Source organism: Labeo rohita, chromosome 7 (assembly GCF_022985175.1).
Source record: "Labeo rohita strain BAU-BD-2019 chromosome 7, IGBB_LRoh.1.0, whole genome shotgun sequence".
Taxonomy (NCBI): Eukaryota; Metazoa; Chordata; class Actinopteri; order Cypriniformes; family Cyprinidae; genus Labeo; species Labeo rohita.
Window position 1 is genome coordinate 21,951,434 of NC_066875.1, and position 22,427 is coordinate 21,973,860.

Below are 22,427 nucleotides of genomic sequence, written 5' to 3' on the forward strand. Positions count from 1 at the left end.
GCACTGGTGATGATTGTCTGCGGAACAGATTTTAACTTGTTTGAATCACTTTCAACAATATTTACCTTAAAGGAGAAGTCCACTTCCAGAACAACAGTTTACAGATAATGTACTCACCCCCTTGTCATCCAAGATGTTCATGTCTTTCTTTCTTCAGTCGTAAAGAAATTGTGTTTTTTGAGGAAAACATTTCAGTATTTTTCTCCATATAATGGAGAGCCCTGTAAATCTGTAAATTGTTGTTCTGGAAGTGGACTTCTCCTTTAACTGTTCCCTGCTGGCGGAATGACCTGTCCAACTCGATCTGAACAGCCATAACCATCTTCAAGATATGACAAAAGACACATCTCTTCCATCTACACTGGAACCCTTTTTATTTTTATTTTTTTTTTAAAAAAACAACCCTCTAACACTTGAACTCTCTATTCGATTTTTATTCTAACTACTTGTTTTGTCACATATCATACAGTATATAAAAACCTTGATCCTCTAATACTAGCACTCACTATTCTGTATCTATTCTACCTTCTTTTCTTTATCTTTACTAAAACAACCCTTGACCCTATAACACTAACACTCTATTTCTGTTCTTGCTTGTTTTCGTTTTATTTATTAAAAAATGACCCTCTAACACTAGCATTCTCTTTGTCTATAGCTACTTGTTTTCTTTTTATTTATTATTAAAACACTGACCCTCTAACACTAGCATTGTCTATTCTTTTTCTATTCTATCTACTTATTCATTATTATTATTATTATTATTATTATTTGGTTATTAAAACTTGCTATGTGTACTGCATAAGACTGTCTGGGACTTTTCACAGCACTTACATATTGCTGTTTTGTTGGTTGGATTGCTTCTACTGTTCTAATTTGTAAGTCGCTTTGGATAAAAACATCTGCTAACTGACTAAATGTAAGTAAAAAACATCATGCAAATGAAATTTGGTATGACTTCAAATGGTACAAAGAGCTTGAAGAGGGTGAGATCTCAGTGACTACACTTTTAAAAATAACGCTTGTTTATTGGCATCAGTCGTTCTATTAACATCCACTGAACCTTTCCGATGCACAAAAGAATCTTTATAGCATTCTTTCAAGAACTATTCAATGAAACATTCTTTAGGGAACACAAAATGATTCCTCTATATCGCTGTGAAAACCCTCTTTTGGAACCTGTATTTTTAAAGTGCACAGCTGAGCTGACAAGTGTATATTTCTGCTTCAAATTCCCAGAGTTGCCGTTACTGTTAAGATCAAAGATCATGATCCACATGTACACAAGAGACAGGCACATATGCAGGTGTCCCTGGTGTGTCTGTGAGAAATAAGAGAGAGTGAGTGTGTAACATGCACATGACATAAGCCAAGGAAGACATCTGAACTCTCTGTGAGGGCATCAGAGTGGAAGGTACATTGTGGCTTGCTGAGAGAGAGAGGGAGGGAATGTGACAGGGACAAGTGTTTCTGAATGAGGTTATATAACAATCTTGTGTAGGAATCTTTAGTGGGCCCAATCTACATTTTCCATTATTGTAAGAACAGATGTGTTCATTAAAAATACACTCAGACTATGTGTGTGCCAGAGAGAAAAGCTATGATAAAGGTTAAAACAGGTGCAGAGATTTCCTTGGATTTGCTGCCCTTTTCTAATCCTTACTTTCCTTCTCATTTCTTCTTAAAGGAATTAAATGGAATCCATTTCTCTTCCCAAGTCATTTATCTGTGTGTATGACATGGAAGAGACAAGGGCAGATGAAACAGACATGCTTAAATATTGTAGTGATCTCAGATGAGTCTCAGTGTACTGTAGATGAGAGTGTATTTGTATTTTATTAACAATGATCATAGAACAAAAACACGTTTTTGTTCTGTTTGAAAGATTGGGGAGAAAGAAGTCTCTTATGCTCACCAAGGCTGCATTTTGAAATACATTAAAAACAGTAATATTGTGCTTTCCATCTTAATATAGTGTAAAAATGTCATTTATTCCTGTGTTGGCAAAGCTGAATTTTCAGCAGTTTTTAGCAGTCATAGTGTCACATGACCCTTCGGAAATTATTTGAATATGCTGATTTGGTGCTCATTTCTTATTGTCAGCATTGAAAACAGTTGTGCTGTTTATATATATATATATATATATATATATATATATATAACAGCAGCACTTATTTGAAATAGGAACCTGTTATAACAATATAGATGTTTTTACTGTCACCTTTGATCAGTCTACTGCATCCTTAATTATTACAAATATAAATGCTTTAAAGTAAAATAAATTGATAAAAAATAAGAAATAATTAAAATGACAAAAAAAGTCTTGATGCTCTCTGTTTTGTGTCTTCAAGCTGTTCAAATCAGATCAGTCTTCATCGTCCCTTCGCTGTAGTGAAATTGTGCTGTCCTCTTGTGTTCACTTCGTAAAACTACAATCGAAGTAAAAGCTTTATTGCTCATTACGAATCCTCATTTATTTTTTTTTCAATAAATGATCCAATGTACGTTCTGTATATTGCCTATATCTGTAGTTTGCCTTTGTTTAATTATACTAGAGTGAACCCTGGTGAAAAAAAACAGCATATGCTGGTAGGTATGTTTTGATGCTGGTCCTTTGCTGGTTTATGCTGGTCATGTTGCTGGTCAAGGACCAGCATGAACCAGCAAAGGAGCAGCATAAACCAGCAAAGGACCAGCTTAAACCAGCATCAAAACCCACCTACCAGCATATGCTGTTTTTTTCACCAGTTTTTTTTTTTTTTTTAATGCATTAAAAGGGTTCCTATGCCCCTTTTACAATTTGTAATATAAGTCTCAGGTGTTCCCAAAATGTGTCTGTGAAATTTCAGTTCAAAATAACCCACAGGTCATTTATTATATCATTTTGAAAATGCCCATTTTGAGTGAAAGCAGAAACACGCAGTTTTCTGAGCGCACACATCCGAGGCACGTACACAGAGATGGACTGTCACAGGGTATGTGAGTACTAAACTACGTTCTCTTTCGTGTCTTATTACTTAAACTGTCAAAAACACACAAGTTTATGTTAAAAACACACAGGAGTTACAAAAACAAACCGAACTGTGAAGGTAAAGCTGAGAAAGAAATCGCATATTTATATTAAATCTGTGTGGCAGCAGCATAACATACAGTAAATAAATCAATAAATCCACTGCTCTCTTGTCTCCTCTGAGGCTGGAAATCTAATTAGTGTTCTGTGCTCGTCTGTGCAGTAAACAACAGTATGCTTTCTTCAAACTTTTGCCATGGTGTTAGAACTGGTACGCTATTGGCTGAATTTACACTTGACATTAACATGTGACCTGTATCCGGATGTTGTCCATATACACATTGAATAGACAAGTGTAAACGTGCTTGTTATCTGATCAACATATCCTGGTCCAGAGGTAGTTAAGGACACATTGTGATGCTGTAAAGTGTTACACTTTGTTACTTAAGGTGGGGAATTAATGATCACAGAAAGTCAGGAGGCCAGTTTAATGTCACATTTGAAGGACGCTCCGTTTTACAGGGGCCGGTTTAAAGCTTTATCAAAAAGATGTTTTACAGTCTAAAGTCTGCATAGTTATACTAGGACTTTCGGACCCATACAGTACATGTCAGGGAATGAGCACCCCCTGCTGGCCTCACTAAAACAGCAAGCTAGTTTTTCTCAAAAGGTCTCCCATTAGTGTACTGATCAGGTTTAGACCTGCTTAGCTTTAGTAAGAAACTAGACCCTGGCCACTGCATGCAACACTTGCATTCAGTTGAAAATCCTTCTGTAATGGAGGTGTAGCGCATCCTGAATAGGCTTTATGCAGCCTATTTCAGTTTTTCTGAAATGCTAAAACACATTTTTTGAAACCATCACTCATTTTCTCAGAACCTTAAACACAAATTCAAATGTTCAAACTAAATTCACAGATCATCTGACTACTGACAATTGCTTCACAACCATTTCACCTATACTTAAAATCAAACAAAGCTTTCAAATCATACACACAGTAGTCAATACTATTCGCACTACAGATCATTCATTAGACACTACATGAAAAAATGGAGAATACAGTCCCCAGTGCATGTACTTAATGTTTACTGTATATAGTAATTATTTAGCAATAAAAAATATACATAAGCGTACACACATTCAAAAAACATACACACACTCAAAAGAAATCACACATAAGTTTGATGAATATACCAACAAAGGAAAAATACACACACATGAGTGTGTGTGTATATATATATATATATATATATATATATGTATGTATGTATGTATGTGTTTGTACACATATCTATCTATCTATCTATCTATCTATCTATCTATCTATTAGGGGTGTGCAAAGCAGCCGGTATTTGTATCTGTATTTGTATTTGTTGAGGGGGAAAAGTATTTGTATTTGTATTTGTATTCGAGTAAAATTCAAAATATATAGGCGTAAAAATCCATTTTTTTTGCGTTACACTTCTACACACTTTTTTTGGCTGGTGGAGGACCAAGAGATGGCTCAGCAGCAGCCACACTCTTTTCTATTTGGTTGCCCAAATCCATGTGAGGAGTTTCAACTAAGTTAATGGGTGACGGGAAGCTATGCTAAGGTTAACTGGGGAGTCGCTCTCTAAACGTGGGGTATTAAAATTGCTTTTGAATGCGCGCGCGCGTTTTACTTTCGGTTTCGTTTTAACGATGGCGCTAAACTCTCTGCGGTGCTGAGCGTGCATTCCACAATACAAGGCATTAATTTAACAAAACTATTTAAAAGTGGTGGGACACAAACGGGATTTTGAAAAGTGTGTCCCCAGTGGAAATTACGCCCCTGCGTGAGTGGAGTTATCATTTGATGTGAATGTATGCCAGAACGTGCGCTGTAGCACAAAATATAGTATATTTCTTCAAAAGCAGATTGTGGAGACATTTTAATTCTCCAATCAAATTCTCCAATCTCCTATCAAAAATCGTCATATCACACACCCCTAATTGCAATGTAGTTTGTGCAAGGTTGGTTAAGAGAGAAAAAACGGCTCCGGTTCCGAGTTTCAGCGGAGCGCAGTGTCAGTGACAGGGAGTGATTGACGACTAATATCTAAATTCTGCATTAAAGTTAAGAATGTAAAGATCAAGTTTAGTTAGTTATGTAATGTTGGAGAGAACGGCGAAACTGTCACTGTATCAGCTCACAGCATTCTGGGCAGTATTAGGCTAGCGAAAGTTTTGTAAAGAAATAAAAACAAGTCGCACCACAATACTTTCTTGCACTCGCACAAATGCTTCCGAATGTATTTTGAGGTCGCGCAGATTAAATTTTGGGAGCATATGCGACCAATACGGTCGCAATTTCGAGCCCTGCCCCCAACCCCTCCGACTCCTGATTGTCACTCACTCACTCATGTGGGCATGCACTGCGGTCTCATGAGGAAACGCAGCTTTTTGATATAAAGTTTTTCTTGTTCCCGAATACAAATATTTTTTTTTAAGTATTTGTTCGAAATAAGTATTTGTAAAAAGCACGCTATTTGTGCCTTTCCGAATACCGTATTCGGGTTCGGCTCCAACCCTACTATCTATATGTGTGCGCGTGTGTGTGTGTACACATATATATCTATATTTATCTATTTATATATATGTATATATATTAGGTGTGTAACGGTACACAGATGTCACGGTTCGGTACGTACCTCGGTTTAGGGGTCACGGTTCGATACAATTTCGGTACAACAGAAAAACAAACAAACAAATCTACTGTGCTAGATTTCTTTTCATTTATTTTTAACAGACAGTAGTACAAATTACAATTTTTTTTCCACCTACATGTGTAAATACTAAATGTTATATCAAATTATAATGTCATATATAGGCTATAAAATATGCAGTACATACATACAAGGAATAAATACTTGACATATATTTAATGTAGTTAAATATGCTAACGCATTCCCACGGTGACACAGTGAGGCGGGTGCGCTCATGTATATGTTTTGTGTTTGTGTCGCTTTCTGCCATTTGAGTTTCCTTTCTGTCACAAAACTGAACAGAAACTCAGCAAATATAGGCTACGTTACATGTTGCACTTCTTTCCCCCTTGTCTAACAGTTAACCAGATTAAATATATGTCAAGTATTTATTCCTTGTATGTATGTACTGCATATTTTATAGCCTATATATGACATTATAATTTGATATAATATATAGTATTTTCACATGTAGAACATTTTTAAAATGTTAAAAATAAATGAAAAGAAATCTAGCACAGTAGATTTGTTTTTTTTTGTTTGTTTGTTTCTTTGTTTGTTTGTTTTCCTGTTGTACCGAAATTGTATTGAACCGTGACCCCTGAACCGAGGTACTGGTACTGAACCGTGACATCTGTACCGTTACACCCCTAATAAATATATATACGCACATACATAATCACACCTAAGAAAGAAATCATACCTAAGTTTGGTGAATATACCAAAAAAAAAAAAAAAAAGGAAAAATACATCTATTTATATACTCATACATAAGTGTGTTTTTTTATCTTTATTTTTTTTGGTATATTCAATCGATTTCTATACAGTAATATCATCTTACAGTATTACGGATTGACAGATGCATCCGTGCCTTCTGTGATTTTTTTTCAAAGAAGAACTCTTGAATGGCAGTGTGACTATTGAATTAATACTGGATTATACAAGACAGCATGGGTTATACAAAACACTCATTTGAGTGTTATTTATTTAGGTGAATATGAATATGTATTTGATGATTTTTCCTCTGTTATACTGCATTATCTTAGTTCATTGTAAGAAAGCCATTACTTTGTATATATACCATGAATGGCCAAGTCTGAAGGCTCAGGAAGTCCCAGCTGGGTGTCTCACAGATGTGTTAGGCGTGACATCACGGTGGAATTTCCGCTAACGTGCCGCTATCTGTGTGATCTGTTTGTCTGCGCGATGAATAACAGATATTGTGAACTTCACCTCAAGGCACCCTCTGCTACCCAGACAACATTGGTTTAATGAGACAAACGCTCTTTGACATTTTGTCATTAAACTTGCTGTTTTTCCTCATTAAACGCCATTCTACAGTTTATTTTAAATGAAGCACAGTTAAACTATGGAATATGACGTTTATTATTCAAATACAAAATTGTCAGTTTCAAAAGAGAAAACAAAAGTAGATTTTTAACAATAGAAACAATAGAAAAAAGGCACATATTTCTGTCCCTCTAACACACACAAGAGCCATATACTAAAATGTTTAGTCTGACTGCCCAATACTGACATCTACTGGACCTTCCCAATAAATCCGACACTATTTGTTTGTTTCAAAATGTTCATACGACACAGTATACACTTTAAACTGCGCATAATTCAACGCATACATACCTACAGAAAATATGATAACAACAATGAACAATCACATGTACAGTCAACTGAAGGCCATTTGTTACAGTTCCAGTTTTTCTTCAACTTTCTGTACACTTGAGAAATATGACTGATCATTTCAATCATGAGAAGATGTGCAGTTTATCTGATTGAGCAGTTACATATTCCAGTGATTAGACGTCTAATTCTACAACCAGAATGATATAGATAGAATTATAAGGTATTTCTTTAAAATAATTTAAGAAAAAGACTAAAACAGACAAAATTCTACGGTGAAGAAAGAAAAAAAAAAAAACATTCAAGAGCAGCACCGTTTGTCTTGAAGGACAATGCCTTTGTGATCAACGCAGCGTGATTTATGTTGTTCTTTAACATTTTCCTGCTCTCCTCAGTTTTCTTTCTTCATGCCTTTAAGACAAGAAAACAGGAAAACGGTTTCAATCTGTTCCTTCACTTGAAAGATAAGGGAACAGGAAGTGTGTTTCCTTGTGCTCAGTCAGACGGGAAGTTGACATTTCAGTGACGGAGCTGCTCATTTTAAACAAGACGGGAGAAGAGTGCTTGGCGTGTAATTCCCTACAGGAAAGGGAGAAGGTGGCTTCCACATATTGTGCCCATGGTTAATAGGGGAAACAGGGTAGAGTTTGTGCACAGAGGTAAATATTTAAAGTATAAAGATGGTTTACAGATTTGTCAATGAATGGAGATTCTCTTGTCTATTTAGTCTTGAATGAAGGATGAACAATATTGTCAAGACGCTGGCTGGTTTGCTACATGTTTTTGTTTGAACAATGATCAAAATATTATGTAACAAGTTCAATTTAGCTTTTTTCTCATTTGACGCTGTTAAATATATAGCCACACTTATGATTCACATGGTAATACAGTTATTCAGACCAATTCTCACATTTCAACAGGCATACAACTAGCTGCACGTTTCCTGAGACGTCTGCAATTGCCTTATAATGGTCGACCTTTGAGATTTGGGCTTTACTCATAACAATCAATGTGCTGATGATTCCTGTCAAATAAACTTGGAGTAGCCTTTAATTCTTTCAAAGTACAGTTATCACCACTTCCTTGTTGCTCCCATGGCAATACAGTAGTTTTCCTGATGAGACGAGTCTGCTGAACAATGCTGGCTCTGCAGTTACACTGACCAAGAGTCCAGAAAACACTTGTATACATAGAAAAAAAAAACAAAAAAAACTGGTAAACTGAGGATTTTTAAAGGAATACAAGATGCAAAAAACAATGTAAAAAGTATAAAAAAACACCACAATCTCATTGCTACTTGTAACTTCTAAAACTGGTTGAAAATTGCAAATTGATATTATTTGTGTAATCTCAGTTATGTGTTTTCGGTTAGAATCTAATCATACAAATTCACACGAATTGACCACCAAGTCGCAACAAATATGTTTTTACATGAGATTCGGTTGAGTAATACAATGTACGCAAAAAGAAAAGATGAACGCAAATATTTTGTGTTAAACTGAAATCAGTTTTGCTGTAAGGATAAACCAGCCTAAAAAAAGAGTTTGTCTGACCAGTGTCCAACGCTGTTTTATACAAAATCCACCTGGAGAAAAACCAGTCTGAAAAACCAAGACGAGTTTTTCTACTAACATACACTTGCTCTATGAAAATTACAAATGAAGTAGTGCTCATCATAATGTCATAACAATGCATGAAGGAAACAAGTATTGGCACTTGTTGATCTCTTTCTTTAAGGGACCCTTACAAAAAGTCCCATGAAGAGAAGACAGCAGTCTCCATCATGCTGATGTGTCCTCCTAGGACGATGACTACCTGTAAACCTCGGCCTGCAGTAGGATCAGTCGGAGCTGTCAGTGTCCGAACCGTCTACTCCATAGAGCTGAGCTAGGGTCCTGAAACGAGGCCCCCACTCGTGCAAGAAGTCGTAGTCCAGATTGGACCCAGTGGAGGATGAGTCCAAAGAGCTGAGGGAACCGGCCAGGGATTCAGATCCCTCGTAGCCGTAGATGTGTAAAGTATCGTAGGGAATCCCATCACGGTCGTGGTCGGCCTCGTCCTTCTTCACCTCGATCATCACGGCCATGTCACCCTTACAAGCAGAGGGTTTCTTTACCACGGCATACAGAGAAGGCCCAGTGCTGGGCCGAAAGCTGCCGTCGTGACAAGCAGAGGACAAGATGGAAACGTCATAACCGTTTGTGTCCATTTCTCCACCTCCTTCTTCATCGTATCTCACCAGCTGCTCGTGGATCTCGCCAGAAGACTTGTTAACCAGAACTTCTTTCTGATAGCGCCTCCGCAAAACTATGAGGATGACGATGACTAGGAAGATGAAAGACATAGACACAATATCAATATTAGTGTTTCTTTTTGGCTCTTTCATTCATAATCATTTTAAAAACTTCCTGGTTTATTTCTGTAAACTAAACTCATTATAAATTTTGATTGACAACACAAGTGGAAAAGAACATAAGGTGGTGATGAAAAGGAAGTCTGTTGTTATCATGGGGGTATGTGAACTTCAGAAGGCGTCAACACTTCACGTCTGTCTGACGGTGTGACTGCAGTTCAGCGGATTGTTTTAATTGTCATCACTCTTGCCTTGTTTCTCACATCTAGGAATGCAAGAACAAATCTCTACTTTGGAAAAGGAGTAGAGATGCAAGCAAAATGTCACTTACGCTTTAAGAAAAAAAAGGCACGAGGTGTCTCCTTTTTTAAAATGTACTAAAATGTATTTTTACTATGTTAGGTAATAACATACTTTAAAGGGATAATACCCCATTATTTACTTACCCTCAATCCATCCTAGGTGTATATGACTTTCTTCTTTCAGATGAATACAATCAGAGTTATATTAAAAAATGTCCTGGCTCTTCCAAGCCTTATAATGGCAGTGAATGGCTGTTGAGATTTTGAAATCTAATAAAGTGCGTCCATCTGCATAAAAATTACTCCACACAGCTCCAGGGGGTTAATAAAGACCTTCTGATGCAAACTGATGTATTCATGTAAGAAAAATAAGCATTTTTAAAACTTTATAAACGTATCTCTAGCTTCCGCTAACTGTCATATGAACGTTCACGAGAAAGTGGCGTTCCAACGGATGTTGTAGGATGTAGGCGTAGCGTAAGCTCTGGTAAGAATACGCTAGTCTCACAAGAACCGAGTTTTATTTACAGCAAAGGAAAATCAGTGGCCTCTTGGCTTATATCGAAATCCTCTGACATTTTTCTTTACAAATCCTCGTTTTGTATTTCGAACTGTTGAACGGTGTTTTGTTTTGCTCTCTTCTCTGCGTTTCCGCGTCTGTTATTTTTGTTGTTTCATCTTGTGTAGTGTGTCATAGTGGATGACACAACGACAACACCGAAAGTCTAGCATGTTGTCCATGATGAGTTGCGTAGGGTGTTGCTGTGACACCAGCCACAGTGAGCGTTGGGAAGAAGATGACAGTTTCACAATGTTAAAGACAGCATGTGATGTCGGGTAGCACCCGAAAGTCTAGCATGTTGTCCATGATGTGTTGCGCCGCATCTGTGACACCAGCCAATTTTAGGAATCGAATAAGATGACACAGTGACTGTTAAAACAGCATGTGAAAAATTGTGTAGCCCAGGGGTGCCCAAACTCGGTCCTGGAGGGCCGGTGTCCTGCAGAGTTTAATTCCAACTTGCCTCACACACCTGTTGGGAAGTTTCTGTTATGCCTAGTAAGAGCTTGATTAGATGGTTCAGGTGTGTCTAATTGGGGTTGGAGCTAAATTCTGCAGGACACCAGCCCTCCAGGACCGAGTCTGGGCACCCCTGGTGTAGCCTTAACCAGGCTTTAACGGACGCTACACTCTAAAAAATGCCGGGTTATTTTTTTAACCCAAATGTGGGTTAAATGCGCACTGGGTTCAGCCCGTTGGGTCATTTTATTGGATTATATTTAAGATTTTTTTTACCCAGGTGCTGGGTAATTTTTCTGTAACTAAGTTGCTGGGTCATTTTCAACACTGGGATATTTTTTCTACTCTATCTTAAAATATGTTCTGTAATGTCAGTACTGTTTGTTTGTGGACATCTTTTAGCTATGAGTGAAATGCGAGGCCGCAGTCTGAAGTTCGCAGTTAACCCGGGGAACAGCAGCCCTTCACAGGCTCAGATTTCGGCGACACACTGACATGAGAATTAACAGCTATTTCGGTAAAAAGCGATTACAGAGAATGCCTGAATACATAAAAATTAAAATGCTACTTTTAAATGTTACATTTTAATGTCCAAAATGCTTGTTAAATGAGTTTAAATGCATGTAATAATGTAAACTATGCTGTATTCATCCAAATAAATTCAATTTGTCTTTTATTTTGTCCATGTTTTCTTGCTTAATAATAAATGTTTATATTTTGATTATTGCTGTTCCCTCTAGTAATTCTCTGTGTGTTTTTATAAGGTCCAGTCCATTTTAAACCAGCAATAAAACATAAAACATTTTAAAAAACATTTAACCCAACCAGCTGGGTCAAAATAACCCAGCATGTGTTCTGCCCAATATTTACCCAGTGCTGGATTGCCAAATAACCCAAGTTGGGTTTTTAACCCAGGATTTTTTAGAGTGTAGAGATTACGATTTATAAAGTTTTATATATGGATATTTTCTCACACAAACGCATCGATTCACTTCAGAAGGCCTTTATTAACCCTCCGGAACCATGTGGAGCACTTTTTATGATGTATGGATGTACTTTATTTTGCTTCAAAATCTCATCCCCCACTTACTGCCATTCTAAAGCTAGAAGAGCCAGGACATTTTTAAAAAAAAAAACTCCAATTGTATTCGTCTCAAAGAATAAAGTCATTAACACCTAAAATGGTTTAAGGGTGAGTAAACCATGGAGCAATTTTCATTTATGGGTGAACTAATAAGCACCCTTTATGGGTAAATAAGACCATAAGTGTAACTTTTAAAAAGGTATAGCCCCAGTGACAGCTTCTGTGCCTTTTTTCTAGTACTGTATGAGAAAACATACTCATCATATACAGTACACGAACTAACAATAAATATGGAGTTAAGCGACTCTCTTACATGCTTTAATTTACAGTGTTCCATCCCTGGTTTATTTATACAACCAGACCACTTAAAGGATCCTAAGATTGTGAATAAAATAAACAGCATCTCCTCTTGGGAAATTACAGAGAAAAGCCTTTCCTCAAAGACAGGATTTAAAATGTTCACATGTATCATTAATATAACCACCCTCCTGTCAGGTCATGAATCCTTTATAATCTGTTTTGCTGGGCTTGATTAAATGATGCAGTTGCTGTTTAAAAATGTGTTTTGTTTTAATTTCTTTTAAAAAAAGAAAACACTAAAAAATGTGTCATTGCCCTTGTATGGATATATTTGTAACAGAAAAAAGAAAAGCAACTGAGATAAGAGATAAGCATAAATGTACCCAGGATGGTGATGATGCAGAGAAGAATGGCTAAGATGGCGCTGACGCTCATTCCGGTCCGGGCGTAGGCCATACAGTACTCCACCCGTCGATCCGTCTGGCATGTGCACACTTTAATATGGAGGACGTTAATGCTCTTCTGTTCTGGTGTACCTCCATCTGCAATTTCGATTTCCAGTACATGTTCCACCGAGTGCTCTGTACTGAAACCGCCTTCCTTCAGCTTAATGCTCGCAGTGTTATCTACAACAAATATTAATAATTGAAGAGAGCAAGTCGTTAATTTCGCTCTTATTCAGGGGAAATGACTGACTGTGTATGCCACAGGTGCAAGCTAACAATTTTAATCAGCAGTGCTATTGTTGTCATTGGACTCTGCTTTTGTTTTCTGTTGATGCTTGAAGGGAAATGTTGCTGAGTTTCTTCTGACAATTCAATGCAACCAGGCCTAAGAATATCCCATTTCACACAATAGTAGGAAGAGTAAGTCTTCACTCTGACATTCGTGTGGCCTAATTTGAAGTGCTCTTCTAGCACATTTTAAGGAAAGTCAGTTGCAGCTGTAAAAAAGCAACATTCTTTTGTCTAACTAAAACATTACTTTATGCTCACCGAGGCTGCATTTATATGTAAAAACACACAAAAAACTGTAAAATTGTGAAATTACAATTAGAACTATATAAAATGTAATTTATTCCTGTGATGGCAAAGCTGAATTTTATGTTTTTAGTGTCACATGATTCTTCTGAATTCATTTCAACATGCTTATATATGGTTTTTATTAAAAACAAAAGTCCAAGATATTTCTCTTTGTTCCAGTGGACCTTAACAAGCTACTTTGGTTTCCTTTCTACTTGTTTCTGCCAGCTTAAAGCAGTAAATTGTCATATTAGTTCATTATACAGCTGTGAGAAAAGAAACCACAGTGTTCTGAAAATGTTCCTCAGTCTGGCACATTTAGAACATGGAGTGTCAGATCATAGATTCATTGTGCATGGCTGCTGCTTTTAGAAAGCTTGTACCTAATGCATATTACAGTGTTTTGGTGAGTTGTGTCCTATTTCTTTTATACCTGATTACTCTAGGAATGATAAGCAGTTAGTTTGCTTTGGAGTAAACAAAGGACTAAGGATAAAGCAGTCTGAAACTAGATCTTTTAAATTCAACATTACAAACATTATCCCCAATCTATAATGGTAGAGTGGCTGAACTACTCTGTAGATCAACTTTGGTAAACATGAATTTAACTCACCTTGATTGTCATGAAGGGAAAAGTTTGAGCTCTTCTTCGCCAGAGTGAAACGGAATCTGCCTGAATTTTCATCCTTGTCGTATGCACCCACAGTCCCGATGATCTGCAAGAGGGTAATAAATGAAGGATTATGGAAATATATATAGCTAAAGGAATGTTATAAATTTGTTAATGTGAAATGTGTTCAAGTGTTCTCCTTACCGTTCCAGGTTTATCACTCTCACAAACATACACGTAGGTCCCGTTAGTTAGTTCTGGTGCATTGTCATTAATGTCAAGAACCTTTAGATTAACCATTGCATAGGACTTTAAACCTTCAGAAGAAAAAAAAAAAAATAGTGATGATAAAAAGGATGATCTTACTAATGATGATGATGCTTATATTTAATTTTGTCAAACCTACTACTACGAAAAAAGACTTTCTATGAATGTTACTGTTTCTTGGCAGGGGTTATTTGGTAAATATATAAAGACATTTTAACTAAAATGTTTGCTATTATATTCGTTTTTAATTAAATTAAAGTACTCTTGCAAATAAACATAATTAGCACAGCAAAAAAAACAGTTCCCAGAAGTCACGTTCTGTTGGATCTATTGAACCAAATCTTTGATTAACAGATCATTTAGCCAGAGCTAATTCATTGAGCTTGTGATCCCTCCAGAATATAAATAACTAAAATCACAAAATTATACCAATGCTTATATTTTGGAAACACAAATACTAAACATTTAGACACACTTAACTGAATTAATGATCCTCATGGTGGTAAATACATTTTTATTTAAAGGCTTTATTTAAAGGAAAATGCAAAACGCATCTGTATTATTTCACAGTTGTATAACTATATTATATATGAGTATATATTTTGTAAAATGTGGAAAAAATTGAAGGTGTGTCTAAACGTTTGACTGGTAGTGTAAATAGTTAAGTTGGTAGTAGTAAATCTTACCATTTGGTATATCCTCGTGTGCTGTAACCTGGAACGTGTACGAGGATTGTTCCTCTCTGTCCAGTTGCTTCTTTAAGGACAGGTGTCCTTGTACAGGATCCACAGTTACAGGACAGTTTGGGTCTTCAATAGAGTACCTGGAGTGATCAAATGTCAACATTAGATTAAATCATTTTGGTCTGTTTAGTCTATAACTTTTATGACAGAACAGCAAAACACTGAAAGCCTTTCTTTCTTTTTTAAAAAATACAGTTTAGTTTATACCGTATTTTGTAAGCAGCTGCATCTGGATCCTTTGCTGAAACCGCTCCAATGACTGGATTCTTGAATGGGCCCTCGTTGATGCTAAACTTGTATTCAGTTTGGCTGAAAACAGGTGGCTCGTCCACATCAATTACATTGATGAAAACCTGGGCTCTCGTCAGCAGGTTGGGTCCTCGGTTATCTGGTGATTTAGATACTGTGTGCTCATCCACGTTTACAGTAAATGTGTACGCCTTCAGCGTTTCATAGTCGAGAGGCTGGAAACAAATTATCAAATTAATAATTCAAGAGCTGATATTTCAATTGAAATCATTAAAAGCACTGCTCAGTCTTAAAAATTCTAATTGGATAGTAGCACGTTCAGTATTGAAGTTTGAAATGCTTACCACTTTGAGGCTAAGAATTCCATCTTTCTCATTACTTTGTTTTATGTTAAACACTTCACCAAATTTATGTATAGTAAAAGTTGGATCTTTGTTTTGTATCTCGTCTTTGTCCTCCACTTCTAACTTGCCAATTTGATGTCCAGGTTTGCTGTCTTCTTTTACATCAAATCGGTATTGTCCTGCAAGAGAAAAAGACATCTATTGACGTTGATTTTAAAAAATAGTCTAGTCTAGCATGCAGTGTGTCTCTACAAAATATTTAGTAACAGTTTTTAGACTTACCTTTAGTGAAGGTGGCAATATTGTCATTTATATCAGTAATGTTGATAGTCACAATGGCAGTAGCAGAATTCCCACTCCCAATAACGTCTGGCATGTCTTTGGCTTGTACAGCAATTAGATACTGACTCTGTTTCTCTCTGTCAAGGCTGCTTGTCAAAGTACTGATTTCACCTAAAAACAAGCAAACAAAGAAACAAAGACATTTTTGAAGTTACAAAATATTTCCATTTCAAATAAATACTGCTGAACATTCATGCTTTTGAATTTTCTATTAATCAAAGAATACTTGAAAAATGTATCATGGTTTTCACTTAAGTATTAAGGAGCACAACTGTTTTCAACATTGATAATAATAAGAAAACAATTTCTTGAGCATCAAATCAGGATATTAGAATGATTTCTGATGGTTCATGTGACACTAAAGACTAATGGCGGTTGAGAAATCAGCTTTGCTATGACAGGTATACAGTAAATTGCATTTTTAATAGTAAAACAGAAAAAGGTTACTCTAAATTGTAAGAATTTTAATTCATTCATTAATTAAGTAGAAATGAATGCAGCCTTGGTGAGCATAAGAGACGTCTTTAAAGATCACTTGGAAACAAACAAACAAGCACACTTGCATGACCCCAAAGTTTACAACTGCTTACCTTTATTGTTGATGCTGAAGAGATCTGTTCCATTCAGCAGTTTATACCCAACCATTCCATTCTGAGTGGTGGGATCATCAGCATCAGTTACATTAACTGTCATTACTTTTGATCCTAGAAAGATAATGTGTCCAAAAATGTATGCATAAAATCAAATGTTTTGCTGGCTGTTTTACAATACTGCAACAAAATCCACATTTCACAAATCCATCAAGTCTTTCTTTACAGTTAAGATACTGTAAAGCTGTATACACACAGACATCATGGCCACCCTCTTACCTGCTTTAGAAGACTCGCTGATGGATCCAGGTTGGTCAGGATGAAACACAGGGCTATTGTCATTAATATCCATGACCACTATTACAAACGTATCATCGCTGTCAAGATGCTTTTTGTTATAAATGTCGATGAGTGAAGCTGACAGTTTGTAGACGCTTTGCTTCTCCCGGTCCAACTTTGCATTGACAACAATATCCCCATTGTCATTTACAGTAAAAATGTTGTTAGCACCGTCTCCTGAGAGAATATATCTTGCGGACGAAGTGAAGAATGTATTGTCTAGCTAAAAAGGGAAAAATATGGGAAAAAAAAGGAACAGAAATAAAAACAAGCATTAGAACAAATGACCTGGTCTCATGGCAAAAACGTACCAAGGGGCACTTTTTCGCAAGACACGAAATACGTACCAGTAAGTACACATCACTGCAGTTTCCAAAATAAATGAACACTATAGGCAGTAAAACTCCGACACCTTTTATTCCTTTTCACACAAAGTATGATTTACAGAGTTCCGAGTAATAAGCGCAATTTTCGCACAGTTATTTGAATAATATCACCCCGGACAGCAACATAGTGTTGGCCCAGATCCGGCCCAGACCTGGCCCATGTGAAATCCATGTGGGCCAGATGTGAGCCGGATCTGGGCCGAAACTGCTTGCTGTCTGGGATGTTATGATTCAAAAGAATTTTAACATCCTGCGACATTTGAAAATTTAAACTTTTGAATGTTAGCGTCACATATCCAGCTTCATATCTATGGATTTTCTTAGATGGTAGGTTTGTTCGGTAGCTCACGCAGTAAGGTGATGTACTTGAGAGGTGAAGAGCGCCGGGACGAATCTGTTTTTCGACAAAACAGTTCAAATCTGCACAGAAGGAAGATTCATATGGCACGCTTGCGTCAACAAATGTTATATCAGTTTTGCATTTGTTAACACTATCGGGTAGGTTTAGGGTTGGGGGTTTGGTGTACGGCATATTTCCAACACTATAGAGCTTTAACTTTTAGCGACAGTCCCCGGATATCTGAACTTTGAACTGCCGCAAAAAGTACCTGAAGCAAGGTAATAAATACACAGCAATACGTACCTATATCAACGTAATAAAAACGTGCCGGGGTTCACTTATTTAACCTGTGTTTTAGCGCCAGTCAGTGGACATTTCTCTTTGAAACTGCCGCAAAACGTACAGTAAGGTACGTAAAAACGGTGTTGCAGAACAATACCCACAGGTACGTGTTTTTATGAGACTGGGTTGAACAAATATTACAAGAACCTAAAGATTTGGTTCATTATGTCTAAACTTACATGTAATTCCTCATATGACTTTGAATTAAGCAGTAGATTTTGCATATATTCAAAGTAGCACCCTTTACCTTTCCAATTTTTTCAGGTGGACTTTTTGGAGGCATTTCCTCATTCACAAAAAGTTTATCCCATTTCCAGTCTCTCTTATGTCTTTGAAGCACTTTGCTCTGCATGGATGGTGTTTTCAGAGCTTGGTGGACATCAGCTCCCACGCTGAGGGTACATAAAATGACCAGGACACCTGCCCAGAAGCCAGGCTCAGTCATCTGCCTCCAGGCAGACTGTTTCATCATCTGTACACCACATGAATGGAACCACAGTACAAAAATATATACATTAATTCATGTCTTTCAGGGTGGTTTCTTCAGCCTCAAAGACCTCAGTATGTTTAATGTTGGAAAGAAAGAAAGAAAGAAAGAAATCCCTTCATTACATTGTCTGTCTCATTAGGGTTCTTCCTGTCGCACAGTCTTTCGACTGTATTCTTCTGAATCATGGGAAACAGCACACTCTAACTGTGTGATACTATTAAAGCCTACTAATACGTTCCCACCCCAGATAACACGCTTTAGTTTGATGAACTATTCTTATGTTAGACTCATTTAGATGATGATATTAAGATGAGGTGGATTATGCTTCTTAAGTGTTCCCAAACTACTAAATCTTTGCTATAGGGCCTCATAAATTCTTCCACTCAAAACTATTACTTTTACATAAGGTATAAAATGCCCTCATTTCATAACAGTGGATTTAGAAATTTACGGGCAGTGCATAATGTTGTATATGTACTATACTTCCAGTTAGTTCCTATTCAGATGTTCCTGTTTATTCATGTCTTTTTCACCCCCAATCAGGTTAAGGGTAAAAGGGCAATGCGGTTCATTATCCACTACTTTGGTATAAAAGCTATAAGAGTTTAAAATTTTTATACTTAGCTAAACTAACAAATATTTTTAAGAAGGTATATTCATATTATGACATTAACTATTCTTTAAGAACATGACAAATGATCTTTTGCATTAGTGGACAGGGAGTAACTAGTTACATGTAACGGAATTACATAATTTAATTACAAAAATATAACTGTAATCTGTTACAGTAAATTTGTAGTTAAATTACAATTACTTTTAAAAAATGTAACAGATTTGTTTTTTCTAAAATTGCATTGATTGCTCTAAAATATGAAACACCAATGTTTCAGGAGTCAAGGACACAGAATAGGACACATGTTTATTCGATAACCATTTTATTTCCTGTTTGGGTTTGTGTAGATGCTTTTTTTTCCCCCTAAGGCATTTTTAGATGTGTCTCCCCATGCAAACATTTGATTTCAAAAACAGTATCATAGCTATTAAACTATATCTTGTTATGATTTTAAATCTGTATTTAACCTTGGAACAATCTGAAAATGATCACGTGCTAAAGTCTGATTTTGTGGTGGCTGTGCTTTAAAATGACATTTTTATAATCTTAATTCAAGTGATGAAGGATTTTGAAAGTCAGAAATCAGTGTTAACTGATTTGATCAAGGTTAACCCTGCCTAGTTCAAATGACTTTAAACTAATTAACAGTTTAGAAAATGCAAAAAAATAGAAATTTAAATGTAGAAAAGTAATCAAATGTAATCAGTTACATTAATAAAATAACTGAAATAGTTACACTACCTACTGCATTTTAAACTGGGTAATTTTTAATCTATAACCTATTACATTTCCAAAGTAATTTTACCAACACTGAGTGGATAGAAGTTACTAAAATGCTTGTGGAAAATAATGTACAATACATCTGTAATCTTATTCTCATCAAGGAAAGTTTTCAGAACTTTGGGATAACGTTCTGAAAGTTATGAAAAACGTTCTTCCGATAATGTTCTTAAAACATAAGCACAGAATCTGATGAATTGTTTTAGTTGGTGGTTTATCTAAATGTTTCTAAATGTGTACTTGTTTCAGACTGCTCAGAGAACATTTAAAAGTAATATTCTCATAATGTTTGCAGAATTATAAAATGGAATGTTCCCTTAACATTTGCATATCAATTGTGTTTGAATGTTCAAACAGTAGTAATTTTCAAAACTTAATGGGCACATTAGCAAAATGCTCTTAGAGCATAATTTTATTAGCTGGGTCAGTACTAACTGGCTATTTTGTTGCAAATGTAAATGCCAAATGTCTCAGTACAATACTTTTTCTGGACAAGCAGTGTTCCATGAGTGCTAAGATTTGATGTAACAGCAGCACTAAACTGCAACTCCTTAAAAGTTAGCTACCCATATTGCATTTAAAAATGTTGGCTACTGAACATTAACTTCTTAATAATTCAGTCAGCAGCACTTCTAGTCATGTTATATTGGTATATTATTAACAACAACAGTCAATTTAATTCTAATGTTTGCTTTCCTCTCTCTTCTATTCTATTATTTTTATAGGAAAAGAAAAACGAGAGCAGGTAATTTACACTCAAACTAGTCTAAAGTAAACCGTCACATATTTCTTTTCAATTTCCCACCCACCTCTCTCAGCATAAAACATGTTTTTTAATTCAGTGCAGTGCTATCAACAGCTTTGTAGCTGAGACTCATTGTGATCTCAGTACATTGACGCTGAAGCGTGTTCACTACAAATTGTTCTTACCATTTGACATCATTGAAAAGCACACCATTTCCACAGCAATTGTGGTCTAAACCAGTCATTTAAAAGCCTTTCTCTGTATGTGTGTGAGTCCATGTGTGGGCTTCAGATTAAAATAGGTTTAATCACGGAGCAGCTTCCAGCAATCCGCAGTCTGCCTACTCTCTCCTCTAGGAAATTCAGCCTGACATACATCAACTCTCCCCTTCTTTCTATCACATATCTTCCGTGTCACAACTTCCAGAAACCTGTTAAAGGTGTCAGTGTCTGAAGTACGTGCACTGCACCTGTTCTCACCTCTGACTCATCTGGTACACCTCTTCATTTAGATTCCAAGTATACGTGTAGCTCACGGCTGGCAGGTTTTAGATTATTTATAGTCTGAACTGTGATGTTTTACAAGACCTTTAATAATTAACATCACCAACTTTTGTTCTTTATGATGAGATAGCACTGATTTCTGCATCTCTTAAAGCATTGTTTTTATAGTGGCATATGGGATAAGACGTTAAGAATAACCTGTAACTGCTGTGCTGTTTTAAGAAAAAAGCAGGACAGATGGTGCACGGATTTATAATTGTTTCTCTGTTCCTAAGTAAAATGTAACATCCAGATAAGTTCAACGTCTTCCCATGGGTAATCAGTGTTCCTTGGGAGTTTCCTTCCTATTAGTCTAGGAAGCATCATTCAAATCAGACTTTTGAATTTTTTGGACACATATGTGAAATATTACATTAAAATCAAATTGAATACACACATATAGATACACTATATAATATAGAGATAATAAAAAAAGTTCAAATTTAAACTGAACTTTATAGCGTCAACTTCAGTAGAAAGTAAAAATACGACTAGAAAGACAGATATATATACATATATAATAAACATTAAAAGAAAAAAAAAAATCACCTACCAGAGTTTTGGTCCCTTCAACAGTCTTCCTCGATTCGAAAATCCCTACAGTAAATTATATCCTCCACAGTCTCAGGTCAACGGTGTCTGTTTCCAGCTGCATGTGAACCTGTCTGAGCTCCCACAGAGCTGCTCACTGGACAATCAGGCCCCTCCAGTGGCAAAAGTGATCAGCCCAGCCCAGCAGTTCCTCTGGCCGCTTCCTGTTATTGTCCCTGCCTCTTCAATCCAGCTCCAAAGCCCTCTCTGGAAAATCAGATAAGATTCGCAGCCCCCTGACCACCAGTAGCTTTGAGAGGCAAGCGGAGCATTACGCCGCTGAACGAGAGCGAGAGAGAGAGCGAAAGAGACGGGGAGCGATTGCGACTGGGAGAGAGAGACTGAGGGGGCCGGAGGTGGGAGATCATTAAGTTCCAGCTCGCTCCCTTAAAGAGGAGAGAAAAGCAAAAGTGATTTATTATTCAAAGCTATAGAATAAAGAGCAGGATAAACAGGTTAACAGAGTTAAAGTAATCCTGAGAGATTTTCCTCAGAGTGGTATTAAATTTTACAGAGGCTGTGACTGTCATATCTGCCTCTGTGATCTTGTCTAAAGTAGTAAGTGAGAAGGGGGCGGGTGGAGGGGTCTACTCGTGCGTTCAGCGGAGGGTTGAGTTTAGGGACTGGGACTTGCGGCGGATGTATGTATCTGTCAGAAGTG

The 22,427-nt window shown here is 36.6% G+C and overlaps 1 protein-coding gene across 1 annotated transcript; it reads right to left on the reverse strand.

The window, feature by feature from the left end:
• Positions 1-7,101: 7,101 nt before the first annotated feature.
• Positions 7,102-22,041, reverse strand: cdh5 (cadherin 5). The gene is made up of 12 exons (XM_051115145.1): positions 21,729-22,041; positions 18,253-18,477; positions 16,878-17,160; positions 16,599-16,712; positions 15,949-16,119; positions 15,667-15,845; positions 15,281-15,537; positions 15,017-15,153; positions 14,268-14,380; positions 14,067-14,169; positions 12,815-13,057; positions 7,102-9,696 (listed from the first exon to the last, which is right to left on the reverse strand). Exons 2-12 carry the CDS (start codon positions 18,475-18,477, stop codon positions 9,212-9,214), a joined length of 2,310 nt encoding a protein of 769 aa, XP_050971102.1. The 5' UTR covers positions 21,729-22,041; the 3' UTR covers positions 7,102-9,211.
• Between the last annotated feature and the right edge of the window lie 386 nt (positions 22,042-22,427).

Bases quoted from the DNA above. Each gene is read 5' to 3' on its own strand.
- cdh5 (XM_051115145.1), bottom strand. From the start codon at position 18,477: ATGATGAAACAGTCTGCCTGGAGGCAGATGACTGAGCCTGGCTTCTGG. The intron at 14,381-15,016 runs GTAAGATTTACT...TTTCTTCTGAAG, and splicing joins ACACGAGGATATACCAAATG to GTTTAAAGTCCTATGCAATG. The intron at 14,170-14,267 runs GTAAGGAGAACA...ACCCTCTTGCAG, and splicing joins AGAGTGATAAACCTGGAACG to ATCATCGGGACTGTGGGTGC.